The sequence below is a fragment of the Aotus nancymaae genome, unplaced genomic scaffold (assembly GCF_030222135.1).
Source record: "Aotus nancymaae isolate 86718 unplaced genomic scaffold, 86718_ANA_hifiasm-v0.15.2.pri h1tg000072l, whole genome shotgun sequence".
NCBI lineage: Eukaryota > Metazoa > Chordata > Mammalia > Primates > Aotidae > Aotus > Aotus nancymaae.
This window is the reverse complement of record NW_026988487.1, coordinates 14,188,674-14,210,235: the sequence shown is the minus strand read 5'-3', so window position 1 is coordinate 14,210,235 and position 21,562 is coordinate 14,188,674. Positions and strand designations below refer to the sequence as shown.

Here is a 21,562-nt window from a genome sequence, read left to right as displayed (position 1 = left end):
TTCAGCTGCTCCCCAACCTGAGCCTTAGCAGATTTCCATGGAAGGGGCAGGCCTCCCCAGATGGGATTAAGTTTCTATCAGGGCTTCTCTTCTCTTCTTTCCCTTCAACATTTGCTAAAGGAGGTTTTCAGACTTAGCCATGAAACACTGTTCTATAATCAGAATGCTTCATGGAACCCCAATAAGTCAACAGATAAATGCAAAGCTGTGCTGTTAGAAAGGAGGAAAGGGGGTCTAGATGGAAACTCTAGTATTGACGTCCTCCCAACTCCCTCCTGCCCTTTATAATCATGGTGGCAATCTCTGAGACTTCCCTGGCTCCTTAATAAGCAGACTGAAAACTTCCTTGAGGAAACCAGTAGAGCAGGGCAGAGAGATGAAAGGATCAAGTCTGCCTTACCAACAGTATCAGGCTTTCTCTGGTCACTCATTGTCCTACCAACCTGGTCACTTGGGATGGGTTTTCCTGCTGGGCCTTCCATGCTGTTACTTACCTGCCTCTCCAGCTCTTCTGCAAAGGCATCAAGGTCCAGGTCTTTGAGTCGCTCTGGGTTTTCCAAGATTTCTTCAAGGGCTCCTGCAGGATTGGCATCCTCGGCTGATTCATCATATTCCAGAGCATCCACTGCCATCTTCCTAGCCCACTCATAGGTCTCAGGGTGGACGCGGGAACCATCAAGAACTTCAATATAGGAGTCGGTGCTGGAGGAAAGGCAGAAAAGGAACAGGATATAGAACGAGAAGCTTCTAGTAGCAACCCAAATGTCCACCAATGGGGAACTGGTTAAATAAATTAGGGCACCTCCATACAATGAAATACTATACAGCCATTAACAAGAATGAGGTAGATCTATGTGTGCTGACATGGAAAGATGGCCACGATATATTGATACGTGAAAAATGCACTGCAAAAACACTATGAACCATATGATCCCATTTTTGTAGTAAATGGGTAGTTAGTAAATGCATAGCAAAAATAAAATTTAGAAAAACTGTAGTATACATAAAATTGTTATGGTAGTTATCTCTGGGGGGTGGGATTATGGGGGACTTCCACTTTCTGCAAAGTATTTCTATATGTTGAATTTTACATGATGAACTTATATGAGTCTCATAATAGGATAAATCAAGAAAGGGGAAAAAAACCTTTGAAAATTTGCTGACAGCTATTTTCCCCCATAAAGCCTTCCCAGGCTGGTCTTGCCCGTGCACTCACATGGACCTATGTTATTCGTGGAGTGTTACAGCAAAGCTGAGTGGAAAATGAAGTTTTAGAACTTGAAGCCTATTTCCCCACTGATTTCCATTACTGAATGAGGAGCTATGTGCCCGTGGAAAAGATCCTCCAAAGACTGAGTTGACAACTTCTGGAGAGGAAGAGGTCAATAGTGAAGTCCAAAGTCCAAGTGAATAGAACTTTCTCTTAATAACATCATCTCAAAACATACCAAATCTTTCTCCCCCTTCCTTATCTCTTCATACCCCCAAACTCCTTTTTCATTGCCCCTGCTGTTCCCACCCTTATCTGGCCACAACAAACCATAATTTTAAAAAAAAGCAAGTTTGTTTTCACTGAAGAAAATCTTGTGTTTTCTGTCCTTAATGTATAAGCTAAGCTGGTTCTTTTTATGTTTCTCTCACACAAAAAATGTTTTACATAATTGAACCGATCTTTTCCATAGGTCAGGGGCTCTTGACTGAATAAAGTTCCTTACCTTTTCTTTAAAACATTTCCTAAGTTAAATGGCTTGTGGCCCTTTGATAGCCCTAATCCCCCGAAACCCAAAAACAAAGCCCACTAGGAATTCCTCCTGCCCCATCCAGGCAGAGGGCATCACCTGTCCCCCAGGGAGGCCGTGTCAATCTTGAGGAAGCCGGCACAATTCATGAAGACTTTGGGACCCATGTGGCACATGGTAACCAGCTGGGTCCGGCTCTCAAGCCGGGTGTTGTTCTGCTTCAGGATCTGGGGGAGAGAGCTGGACTGAGCCAGGGCAGTAAGCATGCCCCACCTCCCCAGACTGTTCTGGTTTCTATTAAACTCTCATAACAAAAACTCTGTCTCCACCTAGTATCTAGTTGAGCACTGCAGCATATTATTGGCCACTCAAAATTAAGAAACAACAAGGCCGGGTGCGGTGGCTCAAGCCTGTAATCCCAGCACTTTGGGAGGCCGAGGCGGGTGGATCACGAGGTCAAGAGATCGAGACCATCCTGGTCAACATGGTGAAACCCCATCTCTACTAATACAAAAAATTAGCTGGGCATGGTGGCGCGTGCCTGTAATCCCAGCTACTCAGGAGGCTGAGGCAGGAGAATTGCCTGAACCCAGGAGGCGGAGGTTGCGGTGAGCCGAGATCGCGCCATTGCACTCCAGCCTGGGTAACGAGCGAAACTCTGTCTCAAAAAAAAAAAAAAAAAAAAAAAAATTAAGAAACAACAACAAACCCCAACATTTTGCTTTAAATGGGAAAATAATAAATAAATGATGTTATACCTACAACAAAGACCACATACAACTAATGTATGGCTCATAAGTTAGAAGTTAGCACTAGTAGGCTAGGCTCGGTGGCTCAGCTCATGCCTGTAATCCCAACACTTTGGGAGGCCGAGGCAAGCGGATGGTTGCCTGAGGATGGAACACCTGAGGTCAGGTGTTCGCGACCAGCCTGGTCAACATGGCGAAACCTCATCTCCACTAAAAATACAAAAATTAGCCGGGCATGATAGTGCATGCCTGTAATCTCAGCTACTTGGGAGGCTGAGGCAGGAGAATCACTTGAACCCGGAAGGTGGAGACTGCAGTGAGCCAAGATTGTGCCACTGCATTCCAGTCTGGGTGACACAGAGCAAGACTCAGTCTCAAAAAAAGTTATTCGTTGTATGGCTTAACTAAAGTAGTTAATGATAAAATATACAACCAAGTCCCCATCACCTATCTTAAGAAAAAGTATATTACTAATAATTCTGAAGATCCCTGCATGCTCCTCTATCTGATTGAAATCCTTTTACTTTCCACTGGAAAACCCCACTATCCTGAGGTTTGTGTCCAGCAGTCTCCTGTTTTCTCTATCCATTTCAGATCATGGCTTATGGCTATCTTTTCTATAAGCCACTAGAATACAGCAGTAAAGGCTGGACACGGTGGTCACACCTGTAATCCCACCACTTTGGGAAGCTGAGGTGGGCAGATCACAAGGTCAGGAGTTTGAGACCAGCCTGGCCAATATGGTGAAACCCTGTCTCTACTAAAAATACAAAAATCAGCCAGACATGGTGGCACATGGCTGTAGTCTCAGCTACTTGGGAGGCTGAAGTAGAGAATCACTTGAACTCGGGAGGCAGAGGTTGCAGTGAAATGAGATCATGCCTCTGCACTCCAGCCTAGGTGACAGAGCAAGATTTCGTCTAAAAAAAAAAAAAAAAAAAGAATAAAGCAATGAAGGGCACAGCTTTGGCCACCTGGGTCTGAAGTCAGACTGACTCTCACTAGCTGAGTGATTCTCCACAACTCATTTCACCTCTCTGACCTTGGTCTTCCTGATGTGTCAAATTAATGAAAAAGTATATATTCATATTCAATGAAATGGCAAGTTTTAAAGTTTCTGATCACTCCAATCCTACCTTCAGGAGATGGGTCCCTTTCCGAGGTCCCAGGCCACAAACATACTGGATCAAGGCCTGGCTGTAAGGGTGAGCAATGGCACGGTTGACATCGACCCCGACCTCATTGACTCGGTTGATAAATTCACAGTACAAGGCATTGAGCAGCTCCTCTTTCACCACATGTTCCTGTTGACATTCAGCAGACAGGAGTAAGGTTATTCTGCCTTTCCCTCCACCCAAGCCTGCCTGTCAAATCCTACTCACCTGCAAGGGGTGAAACTTGAGACACAGGATGTCTTCATCAGAGCTGCACACCTGGGCAAATTCAATCAGAGGGTCCTGGATGCGCCGGGCCAGGGAGACGGCCTGTCTCAGCACTGGAGGGTAATCCCGGAACTCTGCCTAGAGTCAAACAGGGGTCAGCAGGGCCTTAAAATCCCCTCAGCTCCAACTCAAGAGGAAATCCAAACCATTCTGGTTTAAAGTCATTTTCTCTGCTTCTCTGGGATCTTTTTCCTGGGACCAATTTAATCTCTGGGATTCCCAATCTGAACCATAACTACAAAATGGAGAACTTCTGCATGGATCAGGACATAGGTACAGTCCTGTACCCCTGCTGACGTTTGTTTCTCTATTTCATCTCTTTGGGATTAATAGCACTTGCCTGTTAGGGCCCTAAGGGTGGGGCTTCAGCATTACCTCTGACTTCTTGCTGTTCATATAGAGAATGGCCAACTCGTTGTCAACCAGTTCTACCCCAATAGATGACAGCTGCTGGCCCTGGTCCAGCTCATGTACAATGCGCTTCACATCTTCAATCAACATCTGGGCGTCCCTGGTGGGATGAATGTTGGTCAATGAATACATTTTCTTAGGGATTGACAGTCTCATGACTGCCTTGGGGGTGAAGAGGTGGGGGACAAAAGGACTTTTAAGACAAAGAGGTAAAACATCCCCAGGGATACCATCAATACCCTACATAGGCACATGCCCCATCTGTTATGGGCATATGCCAGATTCAATAGTAAGACAGAATTGGGTCATAGCCTTAAACCAGGCATGGTCTAATCCCCACCTACCTGTTCTCTCCTGCAACTGTGACCACATGAGGCTTCTTATTCAGGAGAAATTTCTTTAGCGTTTCAATGTCTTGAGCCTGGATTCAAAGAAAATTGAAGCTGAATGGCTCTGAAAATACGGAGATTTCTGTCTCTCTACATTGGAGAACTTTTTTTTTTTGCGGGGGGGACGGAGTTTCACTCTTGTTGTCCAGGCTGGAGTGCAACGGCGCCATCTCAGCTCACTGGAACCTCTACTTCCCGGGTTCAAGCAATTCTCCTCCCTCAGCCTCCCAAGTAGCTGAGATTACAGGCGTGTGCCATTATGCCTAGCTAATTTTATATTTTTAGTAGAGATGGGGTTTCACCATGTTGATCAGGCTAGTCTTGAACTCCTGACCTCAGGTGATCCACCCACCTCAGCCTCCCAGAGTGCTGGGATTACACGTGTGAGCCACTGCACCCAGTGGAGATCTTATAAGGAAACTGATATGGACCACATGTGGAAGATATGAAACCAGATAAGAAACCAGATATGGAAGATATCTGGTTCAAGTTGGTACCAAAGATCCCAAAGTGCTGGGCTTATAGGCATGAGCCACTCTGCAGAGATCTTGTAAGAACTGGAAGAATCTTCATACAGAAAATATCTGGTCCACGTTGGTACCAAGGATCCATTCCCACCCTCTCCTGAAAGTTAGCCACCCTGCCTCTGCTTAATAATTCCACTGACTAGAACTATACTCCAGTGATAGTAGCTGCCACTGGCCAGGTCTCAAGAATGAAGTTAGGAAACCGTTCTTTTATATTGTGAACCAAATTCTAATATTCAGCCTCTGGTTCTAGTTTTGATGAAGCAAAACGAATAACTAGTAGCTGCCCTCTTTTGGGTGGGGCCCCACTGAAAAGGTCAACATGGCAGTACCTCACGCCTATAATACCAGCACTTTGGGAGGCTGAAGTGGGTGGATCACAAGGTCAGGAGATCAAGACCACCCTGGCCAACATGGTGAAACCTCGTCTCTACTAAAACACAAAAAACTAGCCGAGTGAGGTGGCCCACGCCTGTAGTCCCAGCTACTCAGGAGGCTGAGGCAGGGGAATCACTTGAACCTGGGAGGCAGAGGTTGCAGTGAGCCAAGATCTCGCCACTGCATTCCAGCCTTCCAGAGCAAGACTCTGTCTCAGAAAAAAAAAAGGGCAACATGGTTAAGTATAATTTTCTTCAGCTAAAGATGTCCGGTTCCTTTTTATTTAATTCCTAGTACCTCACACTCTTGCATGTCCTCCTATAGTTTTTGTAGCTATTTCATTTGTAGTGTGACTTTTGCTAAGAATGTGAGTAGTGGCCACATGTGGTGGCTCACGCCTGTAAGCCCAGCACTTTGGGAGGCCAAGGTGGGCAGATCACGAGGTAGGACATAGAGACAATCCTGGCCAACATGGTGAAAACCCGTCCTGCTAAAAATACAAAGCGATTAGCTGGGTGTGGTGGCGAAGTCCCAGCTACTCAGGTGGCTGAGGCAGAAGAATTGCCAGAACCCAGGAGGTGGAGATTATTGCAGTGAGCCAAGATCACACCACTGTACTACAGCCTGGGTGACAGTGCGAGATTCTGTCTCAAAACAAAAAAAAAGTGAGTAGTTAGGACTGATAGCTAGGACTATTTGAAATTCTGATCTCCATTTCAATATATATGTATATATTTTAAGATGAGGTTTCACCATGATGGCCAGGCTGGTCTTAAACTCCTGACCCCAGGTGATCCACCCACCTTGGCCTCCCAAAGTGCTAGCATTACAGGTGTGAGCCACCGCACCTGGCCCATTTCAAGATTTTAATGGCTGAGTGCAGTGGCTCACACCTGTAATCCCAGCACTTTGGGAGACTGAGGCAGATGGATCGCTTGAGTCTAGGAATTTGAGAACTGCCTGGGCACATGGTGAAATCTTGTCTCTACAAAAAATACAAAAATTAGCCAGGCATAGTGGTGAGTACCTCTGTCCCAGCTACTTGGGAGGCTGAGGCAGGAGGATCACTTGAGCCTGGGAGACAGAGGTTGCAGTGAGCTGAGTTCTTGCCACTGCATTCCAGCCTGGCGACAGAGCCAGACTCTGTTTCAAAAAATAATAATAATAGGCTGAGCATGGTGGCTCATGCCTGTAATCCCAGCACTTTGGGAGGCCGAGGCAGGCAGATCACTTGAGGTCAGGAGTTCGAACCAGCCTGGCCAACATGATCAAACTCCGCCTCTACTAAAAATACAAAAATTAGCTGGGCATGGTGCACATGCCTGTAATCACAGCTACTCGGGAGCTTAAGGCAGGAGAATCGCTTGAACCTGAGAGGCAAAGATTATAGTGAGCTTGGATTGCACCACTGCACTCCAGCCTGGGTGACAGAATGAGACTCTGTCTCAAAAAAAAAAAAAAATTAAAATAAAAAAAAATTAAATTAAAAAAAAAAGTTGTTAAGAAATTTTTCTTTCAAGAATGCAGCTCTATCAACAAACCTGAAAGATACCATAGATACCATTAGGATAAACAAAATTCAGAAATATACCAACCAAATGAATTGAAAGTCTTCTTTCCTTGGAAGAAAAGACACTGAAAGGCTAAAGAAGGGAAAAGGCTGGCTTCATGCCTCAGTGGCTTTCAGTTGCTGGAACAGCCTGACCCAGATGCTGGTAAGAACAGAGGCAACTAAGTTAGGGCAACTCCAGAAGCACACAAGGCCTAGGAACTGGTCTGAAGCCAGAAGCAAATTCTGTACCAGATAACTTGAGTGCCATCTACTGCTCATGAAATTGAGGCATCCCAGGGGACAAGTCAGTGATCAGATCAGAGACAACCAGTCTTGCATAGGATGTTGTTTAGACCATAAAAAGTTATCGCCACTGAATCACAAGACATTCTCCAGATATATTTTAGTAACCTCGTCCTCGCCACTTGCCTTCTTTTCTCGCTCTTCCTCTCTCCACGCAGTTCGCCGTTTGGTAAAATGGGGCAGTCGAAGGAAGTCTGTCACTTCTCCTTCACCATTGACTAGGGCACAGAACACAGGGTGATCTCTGCCAGCCAGCCAGAAAAACAAGAGTGCAACAATCAGCAATATGAAGTTATGAATGAGAGAAAAATAAAATTAGGAAGACAGGTAAGAGATGGTGCTGGGCAGGCAGAAACAGGCTGTTACCTGGCAGAGGAGAAAGCAATGCCAAGGACTCGAATACCCTTCCCTTGGTTCTCGTCCATAAAGTCGTCATCTTCCTCCACTTGCTGATCTGGTCGGTAGGGTGCCACTCTCAACCAGTTGTAGAGCTTTCGACTACAGGCCTGTGGGAAGAGACACAATAGATATTACATACAAGATGACATTACGGTCATCAGGTTCACCAAGTGTGCTAAGGGAATACACACATGCACACATGGGCGACGGTGTGTACGCTTATGTGCCCATGTTCCTAGCCACTGGCAGGCTTACCACCTGAAGACATATCCTGCTTGTGGAAACAGGAGAGTATAGAGAACAGCGAAATAAACAAAGAATGTTTGGGTGAGTGGCGGTGGGGCAGGAAAGAAGCTCCTGGAGCAGAGATGTCTTAGAGGTGGCCCATGTGGGCTTGTTAGCATTCTCTCTCAAATTATGCTTCACCTGCCTCCAGTGTTTCTCCATTAGCTAAGGGACTATTACAAAGGGGTTCCTTCATGCCCAGCTCTAGTTTGGGGAAATCATATGACTAAAAATCATGAGGCTCTGTCCTCACCTTTATAACATATTCCTTGGCTTCAGCCAGCAGCTTGTTCTTGAGTTCCTTGGCCATCTGCACATAGAGGAATTGCTGTAAAGCCCGTTCGATCGCCATGGTGCGTTGCCGGTTCCACTCTTGCACCTGGTGGCTGAACTCATCTCGGTAGTAAAACTGTTTTATCTCTTCAAAATATGTCTGGTCATTGCCATAGCTGAGGGGAGACACAAAGTTATGGTGTCAGAAATGGAGAGAAGGTGACACCGAATGTCCACGAACGTTCTAAGCAAGCCAGAGACAATAGCTTGCTCAACTCTGAAATTGTGGTTCCCCACTCCTGAGGGGCCCTTCCGTCCACCAGACTCCTCACCAGGCTTTCCCCAGAGAGCCCCCAGCCCAGGGCTCTGCTTACCCTTCCACTCCCTTCATATCTATGCTGATGTCAATGGTGAGCAGCCCTTCGTCTTCAGCCAGGCATATCTTGAGGAACTGGTCATCTCTCAGTTCCTTAACCGGCTTGTTCTTTAAGTACTTGAAGGAATAGGCATAGTGGGCCTCATCTACATCCTGCACACATGAAGAGGGAATCATGAGCCTGTGGATGGGCTGGGCCAGGCCCCTAGCGGAAAGACTGCCTTTTTGCTTTCAGGCAGACAGCTCAGTGAAGTGGAAGGCAAGAAACTCAAGACCACAGAAAGAGCTGAGGCACATCTTGGATCAAAGCCCTTCACCCAGCTCACCTTTCTACCTTTCTTGGTGGGGGTTATATTTAGCTTGGCTCTCTCTTGGAAGGTTTGCCTCAGCACCTGCCGGACAAGGGGCTCACGGGCAATCTGCAGGGCTACCATGTAGCGAGCTCCTTCTAGCACAGCCTCTGGAGTAGGGAACTGGCTGTGGGGAAAATGGTGCAGCTACAGGACCAGGACGCTGTGGCCCTCAGGCCCCTTCTCCTGCCAGCCACCTCCTGCATGCCTACCTGCAAACATAATCCTTGGCCAGCTCCAAGGGCTCTGCGGGAAACTGCTCTGTCTCATGCCGCTGGTAGCTGTCCCGGAGGTTCTCCCCAAATTGCTCAGGAGTAAGCCCAAACTTTTTGGCCAGGCCATCTAAAGCAAATAGAAGAGTGAAGTGTAAGACAGCAGAGGGCCTATAAACCTCTTGGCTTTCAGAATCTGGAGTAGCGATTCTGGGAACTAGCCTTTTATTATTTTCCTGAGACAGGAAATAACACCTATTGGGCGTGGTTGTACACAACTGTAGAACCAAACTCAGGAGGCTGAGGTGGGAAGATTGCTTGAGCCTGGGAGGTCAAAGCTACAGTGAGCCATTACTGCACCACTGCACTCTAGCCTACAAACAGAGTGAAACCCTGTCTCAAAAAAATGAGAAAGCTCTTGCTGGGTCTACCTCTTGTTTTCCTGAATTCCTGGGTGCTCTGTCACCCAGGCTAAAGTGCAGTGGGTGATCATGGCTCATTGCAGCCTCGACGTCCTGGGCTCAGGTGATCCTCCCATTTCAGCTTTCCCGAGTAGCTGGGACTATAGCTGTGTGCCACTACTCCTGGCTAATTTTTTTCTGTATTTTTTATAAAGTCTTGCTATGTTGCCCAGGCTGGCCTCCAACTCCTGGGCTCAAGCAATCCTCCCACCTTGACCTCCCAAAGTGCTGGGATTACATGTGTGAGCCACTGTGCCTGGCTAGGGCACTGGACTTTAAAGAGGCCATGAATGAGCAGGAACAAGTGGTCAAAGAACAATGAAAAAACTGACTTTAAACACCTGATAGGCTATTATAAAGCAGAAGAAACAGATAGCCTGGACTCTCTCCCTTCAATCATGAGTTTTTCATTACCTCAGGAAATTAGGGAGAGGCTGAATCATCATTGTGGGGTGGGAATGGGTGTGGAGGGGAAGTGTTTTTGAGGACCAGGTAATAGGCTGGTTCAGGACTGGATTGGTGACTGACCCAGATAGCCTTTCTTTCTCCTACCCACCAGTCTTTTTTCTCTGGGTAACTCTTCTTGCTTAGGCTAGAATGCCTAAATCCTAAAGAAGCTAGCTTTTACCTAGCCCAGCACTCTGGCAGATGGTGTACATGTCTCGGCGAGAGGCTTGCTTGAGCTCGGGGCCTCTCTGCTCCTCATCTTCTGCCTCCTCACCTTCTCCTGGGAAGAAAACATGGAAAGATTTAGGGTTCTAGTTTGTCATCACTCCCAAGGATCTGACATGTTGGGGGAGAAGTCCCAAAGGGCACCCAGCCAAGGGCCTCCTTCAAGATGCCATGGCTGCCAAGTCTCTAGGGTTCTCTATTATTTTTTGAGGCAGAGTCTTGATTTGTTGCCCAGGCTGGTGTGCAGTGGCATGATCTCACCTCACTGCAACCTCCGCCTCCAGGTTCAGGCATGCCTCAGTCTCCTAAGCAGCTAAAATTATAGGCGTGTGCCACCTAGCCTGACTAATTTTGCATTTTTAGTGGAGACAGTGTTTCACCACGTTGGCCAGGCTGATCTCAAACTCCTGACCACAGGTGATCCGCCTGCCTTGGCCTCCCAAAGTGCTGGGATTACAGGTGTGAGCCATCATGCATGGCCATCGAGTCTCCTGGATTTTCTTTCCCATCACTAACCTTCTTCATCTCCCTCTTCCCTTACACGCTTCAGCTTCTTGCGGCTAGCCTTGGCAGCATTCTGCATCTTGGGGATGTCTCGACCATAATAAAGAAGAAAATGATTGTAGACATCTTTCAGCTCATCCATTGACTGGACATCCTTGAGTCTGAAGAGGATGAGACATAAGGTTTCAGTCATCACTGCAGAAGGGGTATACCCCAATTTGGCTACAAGAGGTCCAATTCCCAAAAGGCAATATCCCAACTAGAATGGGATCCCAACCAGTCTTTTCCAATTATTACTATAGCTATTACTTTTTTTTGAGCCCTAGACCATAACTTTTGCCTCCCGGGTTTAAGCAATTCTGCCTCAGCCTCCCACCAAGACCATATCTTAATTGGAAACAAGTCATCTGAAAGAAGGCATTTATGTCAAACAGAAATGGTGGCTGGTTGTGGTTAGAAATGGAAGCAAAAAGAGAGACAGACAGGGCACGTTGCTCATGCCTGTAATCCCAGTGCTTTGAGAGACCAAAGTTGGAGGATCAATTGACACCAAGAGTTAGAGATTAGCCTGGGTATTGTATCGAGACCTGTCTTAAAACAAAACTTAAAAAATTTGCCAGGTGAGGTGGCACATGCCTGTAATTCTAGCTAGTCAGGAGGCTGAGGCAGGAGAATCACTTGAACCCGAAAGGGGGAGGTTGTGGTGAGCAGAGATCACGCCACTGTACTTCAGCCTGGGCCACAGAGCAAGACTCGGTCTCAAAACAAACAAACAAACAAACAAAAAACAAACAACCATCTATTCCCCTCACACAGCCTATTTTCTCTACACTGAATAATGGTACAGACTAGCAAATATAAATATCCAATTATTCTGACAGTGAATCTTTTGGTAAATAAATGATGTTTGTTTTCTATATGTTGATATGGAAAACTAAGATGAATTTCTCTCTCAGATTAATTTTGATGTGTTGACAAGTCAGATTCCTTTTTCTTGAGATGGAGTTTTGCTCTTGTTGCCCAGGCTGGAGTGTAACCGTGCGATCTCGGCTCACTGCAACCTCTGCCTCCTGGGTTCAAGAGATTCTCCAGCCTCAGCCTCCCGAGTAGCTAGGATCACAGGTACACACCACCACACCTGGCTAATTTTTGTATTTTAAGTAGACACAGGGTTTAACCATGTTGGCCAGGATGGTCTTGAACTCCTGACTTCAGGTGATCTGCTCGCCTCAGCCTTCCAAAGTGCTGGGATGACAGGTGTGAGCCACTGCGCCCGGCCCTTTCTTTTTCTAAGAGACAGGATCTTGTTCTTTCACCCAGTGTGGAGTGCAGTATCATAATCATAGCTCATTGTAGCCCTGAATTCTTGGGCTGGTGATCTTCTTGCCTCAGCCTCCCAAGTAACTGGGACTACAGGCACAAGCCACTGTGGCTGGCTTTGACAAGCTTGATTTCTTTTCTTTGCTTTTTTTTGAGATGAAGTCTCGCTCTGTTGCCCAGGCTGGAGTGCAGTGGGCACAATCCTGGCTCACTGCAACATCCGCCTCCTGGGTTCAAGCGATTCTCCTGGCTCAGCCTCCCGAGTAGCTGAGATTACTGGCATGCGCCACTGCCCCTGGCTAATATTTTTTTTATTTTGTAGAGACAGGGTTTCACCACGCTGGTCAGGCTGGTCTTGAACTCCTGATCTCAAGTGATCCACCTGCCTTGGCCTCCCAAAGTGCTGGGATTATAGGCGTGAGCCATTGTACCCAGCTGACAAGTTGGATTTCTAAGGGATGGGCCCTGTGCTGCACATTCTGCAAGGTTTAACAGTGCTCCTGCAGGGACAGCCTTGGGTCTGAGGGCTTCCCATAATGGAATAAACCCTGCATGTGTTACCTCTCCATGTCAGTGGTATCCAGAGCCCGGATGCCATCGGCAAGAGGTTTGTCAGGGTCAGCAGAGATCTGCTCATACTGATAAGCCTGCATCTTCTCAAACAGCCGTGTTAGGTTCTCTTTACGGATCCTCAGCTGGGTCCACTAGGGTGAAGCAGAGCAGGAATGAGGGCTAGTGTTCAGCCCTGGAGACCCAAGGCTCTGCTCCTTACCAGGCTGGTGGGGGAACTAGACAGCCTGGGAAGTTTGGGTTTGTAGGTACCCTGATAGTAGTGGTGCCTACCTTGGCCCACAGCTCTAGGGGGCCATGGATCCACATTACCTTTTCATCCCACTGCCAGACTCTCCACAAGTCATTGATGTGTAACTCAGGCTCCACATACTCCTTTCGGTAGAAGGCAATAAAAGGCACCTAGGATGGCAAGGAGACTGCAGTCACTCAGAGAAGATAGATCTGCTAAGAACCCCTCTGCCAGTAGATAATAACTTCCTGGACAAACAGCTCCAGGAAATTCAACAGTCGGAAGCCTGGCCTCCCTCACAGCCCTTCCAGGGCCTGGTGCTTTCCTCAATAGGAGAAAATAATGCAGACAGGGTAGCATTGTTCTCATGATCACTACAGTCTCTGCTGGTCCTAACATTTCTTGAGTCATGGATAGGAGACAGGGGAAGGGGGCTCCCACCTGATTTAGGGAACTATCTTTTCCCTCATCCCCTAATTAACTTTCTCACCAATGGGCCACCAGAGCTTGAGATGTTACCTCAAAATGCTGATTTCGCATGAAGCCCAGGGCCTCTTTGATCTTCTGAATTGTGCTGGGCCCTTTCCGACTGAAGCTGCTGGCTGGTTGCCCTCGGTCTAGGTAATCACAGCTTTCCTACAGTAGGAAAATACAGAAATAGCAAGACAGTGTTACTGGCTTTGTCTTACCATACATAATTGCTTAATAATAAAATATAACCTTTTAGGTGAAATCAAGAAATTTTTTCTCATTTACACATGCTTAAAATTTTTTTAGAGATGGGTCTCACTGAACTGTTGCCCAGGTTGAACTTGAACTCTGGGCTCAAGCAATCCTCCCGCCTTCAGCCTCCCAAGTAGCTGGGATTAGGTACACAGTTTTCTGTACCAGGCACACAGATGTATGGAATAGGGCAGGACGAGCTCCCTATCTTGATGAAGTATCGTTTAGTTCATGTCAAAACATAAGGATCTTTTTTGGGTACCTGGAGAGAAATGGTTGGTGTGGCAAAAGCATTCCTGTAGATCCAGTCAGCTTCTTCTTCTAGTTCATCATCTTCAGCCCCCTTGACTGGGATGGAGCGGAGCTGCAGTGGGTAAGACAACAGGGTGAGATTGACTTTATCTTGTGTCTCACTTAAGAAAAACATATGCCTTTTTGGACAGAAATGTGTGATCATCAGGTGCACATTCCCAGTACCTAGCAGTGTTGTCCTGGCATGAAGTAAGCATTTTATAGCTTTTTCATTTTTTTTTTTTTTTTTTTTTGAGACAGGCTGTTTTTAGGCTGGAGTGCAGTGGTGCAATAATGGCTCACTGTAGCCTTGACCTCCTAGGCTCAAGCAATCTTCCCACCTCAGCCTCCTGAGTAGTTGAGTCTACAGGTGTGCACCACCATGCCCAAATAGTTTTTTGTATTTTTTGAAGAGACAAGGTCTCCCTATGTTGCCCAGGCTGGTCTCAAGCTCCTGGGCTCAAGCAATCTGCCCACTTTGTCCTCCCAAAGTGCTGGGATTACAGGTGTGAGCCACTGCACCCAGCCTGCATTTCATAGATTTCTAAAGAAAACAGTATTTCAAGAACCATAAACAAGGTAGAGTCTATCTTCCCTCCTCTAAGAGCTGGATTTCCCGGGCCCCAGGTGACATGAGGTTCAAAGCCTGTGCTGGATACTCAATGCCAGACTTTTACTGGATTATTTCCTGGCTACAAGGTAATTATGGATTGGTAAAAGAGCAGAGGCTGGTGGTTTCTTACCTGGAACCTCTCAGGCAGATCAGTGGCTCTGATTTCATTGTCCTGATCTGTGAGGTGGCTGCTTTCCAGCTCACTGGGCTCATACATTTCAAAGATGCTCCTTCGGCTCACACGCTTCTTGGTGGTCTTCTTGGGGCGCACTCGGATTTCACCCTCAGCCTCATCATCCTCATACTCATACTCTTCCTCCAGTTCTTCATCATACTCATTGTATTTCTCAAATTCATCATAGTCAAAGTCCACACCGAAGATTTCCTGGGCTTCCTGCAGGGCCCTGTGGGTGGCAGCAAGAGGCAGTTGGCTGAGGTTCAGGTGAAGGGAGAGAAATGCAGCCCTTGCATAATCCTTTACTTGTCCCAAGGGAACTAAGAGGGTTAGGAGAAAGGTAAACAAAATAACCATATTCACCGTGGACAAAAGACTTCATTGGGGGATATTTCTAGGCAAACTGTTGTATATGGAAGAATAAAAAGCCCATCTTTGGCACCTTTGAGTGACAGTAATCAAATAGCAACACAGCAGATGGGTCCATATCTTGTTCAGTGGATCCATCTTCTGCTAAGGCATTACAGTATTCCCTTAAAGCAAAAGCTTTCAAACTTGTAAATTGTGATGCAGGCATTTTCCTTCCAACAAAATTATATTAAGAAGGTCAATATATACATAAATGAATAAACATGGAGCTCTAGTTGGAAGAGGGGTGCTGGAGCCTTGCTCATGTGGGACTCTATTCCAATCCCACAGTGGCCCTAGAGTGCAGAGACAGCTCCCAGGGCTTCCAGGAGCTGTCTGAAATCACTGCCTCATAGAGGGTATTTGATGCAGGGGAACAAAATGGCGGCAAGCTGGGAATGCCCCATTTTTGGCAAAGGCCTCTTACCCCCTCCTTCCTGACTGGGCCCACTCAATCATTTTATCCCCACCTTGTACCAGACCCCACTCACGCATCTGTGTATCCAGGAAGCTTCTTCCGCCACTTAGGTTTTTTCAGAGGCTGTCCATCATCATCCACAATGAAGTCATCAATATCTGAGTAGGAAAAGGAGGGGATGGGGCTCAGAGTCAGGAGCTGAACCACAACTAAATCACTTTGGTTCCTACTATTTGTGTGGCCAGTGAGGAACAGAGTAGGGAAGCTCCTGAAAAGGAACTTCTTTGTGTCAAATGCTGGGGGATGTAGCTAAAGAATGGCTTCTATTCTATTCCCACAGGCTAGGAAATCCCAACACCCATCCAAACACTGGCTTCCCTGCCCAATAAAACATACCTGACTCCTCATCATCTTCTTCCTCCTCCTCTGGAGGAGCCATGGGGGCCTCCATGGCCTCCTGCCCTTCTTCCCCTTCCCCATCCTGGAAGATTTCCTCTGCAATAGCTTCTTTTTCATGTTCCTCCTTGCCATATTCCTCCTCGTCATCGTCCTCGTCATCTGACATTTTTTTGACACGCCGGTACTTTTGCTAGGGGTGGGAAAACCTGCTTCATCAGGATCTGAAAAGTCTGGCATACTGATACCAAATCTCCAGTCTCACTTCCTTCTTCCTACCACAATTACTCTGACCAAGGGAGATGGGAAAGAACATACTGAGTGATGCTCTTATAGCCTCAAAAACCACCCTTGAAACTTGGACAAGACTTTCTCTAACAGGCACCCAGATCTGGGATGCAGATCTAGACTCCACAGCACAATGATGGCGAACATCATTCTCCTTTTAATGTTCTCCAAACTGTCCTGCATGTATCTCCTCACCCAGAGAGACACTGAAATTTGAAGGAAAAACTTCACCTTCCAGGGACAAAGACAAAGAATGACACTTACTCCTCTTTTGACTTTGACACCTAAATTCTCCTCAATGAGGTCAAAATCATCATCCTCCAGGCGGTCGTCAAAAGAGGCTGAAAAAACAAAGAGTTGCCTATCGTGAAAAGGTGCCCTTTTCCGCCAAAACCTCCACTCCAAGCCTCACCTGAGCCAGTGACAGACTACTCACTGCGTTTTCTCTTCTTGTGGCCAACATCATCTTCTGAATCGCCAGAGTCACTGCCCTCATCCTCCTCTCCTTCATCTTCATCATCATCGTCATTGATAAAGCCTTTCAGGTTGCCTTGCTCATCTTGATCATCTAGGTTCTCCTCCTCCTCCTCCTCATCTGGAAGACATGCATGTTTGAGGCATGGAGACTAAAAAACAGGCTAGAGGTGCAGGGCCACTTGATTAATGTGATTATCCATTTGCTCTGCACCTAATGACCTGGGTGCCATGTTAACTCTTCTGCCTCATGTAAAGATGCGAAACATGGCCAGTGACTTAGAGTAGCAGCATCTGGAAAGAATGGTTTTTCCCCTACATTCACCATCTGTCTTTAGCCAGGATGTAGGTTTTTCCCCTATATTCACCATCTGTCTTTGGCTTCTCAAAATTGTTACTACATTATTAAAGCCACCAATAACTTTGTTTTAGTCAGTTTGTAAATTCAGCAGCTATACTCCTTCTTTCAGCCATAATTTCTTTGATAAAACTTGTATGTCCCTTTACCCCTTTAAAGTCATTTTGTAGTTCTACTCTGTTGACAGGTCTAAAGATTGGGCTTGGCCAGAGAAATAGGAAACTAGGTGAATAAATATCAACAATGCTAGGTCTAAAAGCAGAAAGTATTACATATGGACTTATCACTGGTTTATTATCTACCCCCCTCACTAATGTAAACTCCACAATAGCTGGATTTTGTTTTTTATATTTCTAGTCTAGGCCTAGTGCCTGGCATACAGACAGATGCTCAGTTAGTATCTGCTAAGAATGACTGAAAGTTCTCAAGCTGGTACCTCATGTGTGATAACTTCTGTGCTGAGCCTGAGCCTTTCATCAGCAAGAATCCAACTATCCAAAGCTTAGCAATAGTGGGGAGAAGCTTGTGGCTGGGGCCTCCTCACCATCATCCTCCTCTTCCACAAATTTCTTGGTGACTCGGGGTACCACCTCGCCTTCATCATTGTATTCTTCCTCTGACTCCTCAGCCTCGCTTTCCACAAAATCAGACATTGCTGCAGTTTCTCACTCAGACTGAAGGCGACTAAGGAAGGAAAAGAGGGTAGAATGAAAAAATGGGACACATGATTGTACAGAGGGCTCTTAAACGTTCCCACAAACAGCCTTTTAGCAACCACTGCTCTGCCCACTCAACATTCCCACTTGGAGAAAAGAGAGGAAGAAGCAGACGGTTCTAGCTCTTCCATTATCCATTCCTCCTAGCATTGCTTCTTTTATATGTACTTTTTTTTTTTGAGACTGAGTCTCAGTCTTTTGCCCAGGTTGGAGTGCAGTGGTACGATCTCCGCTCACTGCAACCTCTGCCTCCCGAGTTCAAGCAATTCTCCTGCCTCAGCCTCCTGAGTAGCTGGGATTACAGGAGTGCGAGGCCTGAAAAAAATTAACCATGCCTGGCTAATTTTTGTATTTTTAGTAGAGATGGAGTTTCACCATGTTGGTCAGGCTGATCTCGAACTCCTGACCTCAGGTGATCCACCTGACTTGGCCTCCCAAAGTGCTGAGATTACAGGCATGAGCCATCTCACCTGTCCTCACCTCCCAAAGTGCTGGGATTATAGGCATGAGCCACCACGCCAACCTAATTGCCTTCTTTTTAAAAGTACAAATGAGGCTGGTGCTACATGCTGCACACAGCTTCGGAAGATAGCTGTGTTCTCTTTCTTTCCATCCCATTTGAAGACAGGAATGGGCAAATGAGGAAATAAACTAATATAGGGATAATTAAGCAGGGATATAGTGTAGAGTGAGATTATATAATCTGCTCCTAGGAGGGTTAGGAAACAGTAAGTGCCAACTTTATAAAAGGAGCTTTTATATATTTACATATACTATTCTTATTAGCAGAGTCAAAATGAAATTTTTTTTTTTTTTGAGACAGAGTCTTGCTCTGTAGCCCAGGCTACAGTGCAGTGGTGTGATCTCTTGGCTCACTGCAACCTCCACCTCCCAGGTTCAACCGATTCTTCTGCCTCAGTCTCCCGAGTAACTGGGACTATAGGCGCATGCCACCACACCCGGCTAATTTTTGTATTTTTTAGTAGAGACAGGGTTTCACCATATTGACCAGGCTGGTCTAGAACTCCTGACATTGTGATCCGCCCGCCTCAGCCTCCCAGTGCTGGGATTACAGGTGTTAGCCACCGCACTCGGCAAAATCTCTTTTCTTTTCTTTTCTTTTTTTTTTTTTGAGATGGCGTTTCACTCTTCTTGCCTAGGCTGGAGTGCAATGGCATGATCTTGGCTTACTGCAACCTCTGCCTCACAGGTTCAAGTGATTCTTCTGCCTTAGCCTCCCGAGTAGCTGGGATTACAGGCACGCACCACCACACCCGGCTAATTTTTTGTATTTTTAGTAGAGATAGGATTTCTCCATGTTGGCCAGGCTGATCTTGAACTCCTGACCTCAGGTGATCCGCCTGCCTCAGTCTCCCAAAATGCTGGGATTACAGGTGTGAGCCACCACACCCGGCCAAAATCTCTTTTCAATAGATTAAACACACAAATACTTCATGAACTTGAGCTGATTTGTGTGAGTACTGTCTGAGAGCATTTGGGTCCAAAAAGGGCCTATTTTTATCATTTATTCCCCTTGCAAGCAAAAAATTTTGACAGGCTTCCATGTCCTACAAAATAAAGGCAACATGTTTAAAATGGAAAGACTGCTGGGCTTAAGAGCAGAAATCAAATCCTGGTCTCATATCCGACCAGCTACACATAAACTCAAGCAAATTATTGGACATGCCTGAATATCACTTTCTTAATCTGGAAAATGGTAAGAGCACTACCTACCTCACAGGATAGTTGACAATATTACATGACATAGGGGAAAGAACCTATTGTTTCAAGATGTGCTAACTGAGTTTGAATTTGAATCCTGGACCTAATATTCCTTAGCATTCTATAACTTTGTACCAACCAACTCCAACTTTATCTTCTACATCCCTGCTTTCAGACTCTTCCAAAGCCTGGAAATGACAGTAGGGATCTTCTAAGAATAGTAACATGGAGCTTGATGGGCCTCGAGCAGGACTTAAAAAACAGCACAAATCATCACATCAAGATTCCACTGTGGAACCCTCAAGCTGGCTGCTGACACACTCAGTATCATTCTTCACCCTGTCCAGTAAAATGGTCTACTATATATACCCCATGTCCCGTTCTCCTACTTCAGACTACAAGATTCTGGAAGATAAAGACCATATTCAATGGAGGGACTAATAAAAGACCTAATTTGTGTAGCACACCTGAAGGGATATAGCTTTTCTGGTATAGAATCACAGAGTGCCTTATAATGCCTCTTGTATTGCCATTTGTTTTTGACTTCCTAGTTCAAGCAATTCTCCTGCCTCAGCCTCCCAAGTAGCTGGGATTACAGGCACACGCCACCATGCCCAGCTAATTTTTATATTTTTAGTAGAGATGAGGTCTCACCATGTTGGCCAGGATGATCTCGATCTCCTGACCTCGTGATCCGCCCACCTAGGCCTCCCAAAGTGCTGGGATTACAGGCATGAGCTACCACGCCCGGCCTTATGTTTTTAAGACAAGGTTTCACCATGTTAGCCAGGCTGGTTTCGAACTCCTGAGCTCAAGTGACCCACTTGCCTCGACCTCCCAAAATGCTGGGATTAGAGGAGTGAGCCACCATACCCAGTCCATTCTTACTAAATAGCTTGTTTTAAAAACTACTATTGGCTGGGCTTGGTGGCTCATGCCTGTAATCCCAGTATTCTGGGAGGCTGAGGCAGGAGGATCATGGGGTCAGGAGATTGAGACCATCCTGGCTAACACGGTGAAAACTCCAAAAATTACCTGGGCATGGTAGTGTGCGCCTGTAGTCCCAGCCACTTGGGAGGCCGAGGCAGGAGAACTGCTTGAACCCGGGGGGCAGGGGTTGCAGTGAGCCAAGATTTCGCCACTGCACTCCAGTCTGGATGATAAAGCGAGACTCTTGTCTAAAAAACAAAACCAAAAACAAACAAAAAAACTATTCTTCGACTGGGCGCAGTTGCTCACGCCTGTAATCCCAGCATTTTGAGAGGCTGAGGTGGGCAGATCACCTGAGGTCAGGAGTTTGAGACCAGCCTGGCCAACATGGTAAAACTCTGTCTCTTAAAAGTAAAAAATTATGTAATCCCAGCACTTTGGGAGGCCGAGGCGGGTGGATCACGAGGTCAAGAGATCGAGACCATCCTGGTCAACATGGTGAAACCCCGTCTCTACTAATACAAAAAATTAGCTGGGCATGGTGGCGCGTGCCTGTAATCCCAGCTACTCAGGAGGCTGAGGCAGGAGAATTGCCTAAACCCAGGAGGCAGAGGTTGTGGTGAGCCGAGATCGCGCCATTGCACTCCAGCCTGGGTAACAAGCGAAACTCTGTCTCAAAAAAAAAAAAAAAAAAAAAGTAAAAAATTAGCTGGGTGTAGTGGCACATGCCCATAGTTCCAGCTACTTGGGAGGCTGAGGCAGGAGAATCGCTTGAACCTGGGAAGTAGAGGTTGCAGTGAGCTGAGATCACACCACTGCACTCCAGTCTGGCAACAGAGCAAGACTCCATCTCAAAAAAACCCACAAAGTATAAAGGGGTCCTGAGACCAAAAAGTTTAGAAATGA

The 21,562-nt window shown here is 46.4% G+C and overlaps 1 protein-coding gene across 2 annotated transcripts in view; it reads right to left on the bottom strand.

The window, feature by feature from the left end:
* SUPT6H (SPT6 homolog, histone chaperone and transcription elongation factor) overlaps nucleotides 1-21,562 on the bottom strand; it is a 41,179-nt gene that overhangs the window by 12,245 nt on the left and 7,372 nt on the right. For both annotated transcript variants that reach the window (XM_012449355.3, XM_012449354.3), the window contains 24 exons: nucleotides 17,833-17,972; nucleotides 16,893-17,051; nucleotides 16,721-16,797; nucleotides 16,169-16,361; nucleotides 15,846-15,930; nucleotides 14,902-15,175; nucleotides 14,130-14,231; nucleotides 13,664-13,780; nucleotides 13,225-13,314; nucleotides 12,904-13,046; nucleotides 11,035-11,183; nucleotides 10,475-10,573; nucleotides 9,386-9,515; nucleotides 9,150-9,300; nucleotides 8,822-8,976; nucleotides 8,428-8,623; nucleotides 7,857-7,996; nucleotides 7,617-7,734; nucleotides 4,686-4,762; nucleotides 4,306-4,441; nucleotides 3,871-4,008; nucleotides 3,625-3,792; nucleotides 1,839-1,966; nucleotides 495-702 (listed from right to left, as the gene is read on the bottom strand). In XM_012449355.3, the coding sequence (XP_012304778.1) occupies nucleotides 495-702; nucleotides 1,839-1,966; nucleotides 3,625-3,792; nucleotides 3,871-4,008; nucleotides 4,306-4,441; nucleotides 4,686-4,762; nucleotides 7,617-7,734; nucleotides 7,857-7,996; nucleotides 8,428-8,623; nucleotides 8,822-8,976; nucleotides 9,150-9,300; nucleotides 9,386-9,515; nucleotides 10,475-10,573; nucleotides 11,035-11,183; nucleotides 12,904-13,046; nucleotides 13,225-13,314; nucleotides 13,664-13,780; nucleotides 14,130-14,231; nucleotides 14,902-15,175; nucleotides 15,846-15,930; nucleotides 16,169-16,361; nucleotides 16,721-16,797; nucleotides 16,893-17,051; nucleotides 17,833-17,941 (3,342 nt within the window). In that variant the 5' untranslated portion in view covers nucleotides 17,942-17,972. The remainder of the gene's footprint in view (nucleotides 1-494; nucleotides 703-1,838; nucleotides 1,967-3,624; nucleotides 3,793-3,870; nucleotides 4,009-4,305; nucleotides 4,442-4,685; nucleotides 4,763-7,616; nucleotides 7,735-7,856; nucleotides 7,997-8,427; nucleotides 8,624-8,821; nucleotides 8,977-9,149; nucleotides 9,301-9,385; nucleotides 9,516-10,474; nucleotides 10,574-11,034; nucleotides 11,184-12,903; nucleotides 13,047-13,224; nucleotides 13,315-13,663; nucleotides 13,781-14,129; nucleotides 14,232-14,901; nucleotides 15,176-15,845; nucleotides 15,931-16,168; nucleotides 16,362-16,720; nucleotides 16,798-16,892; nucleotides 17,052-17,832; nucleotides 17,973-21,562) is intronic.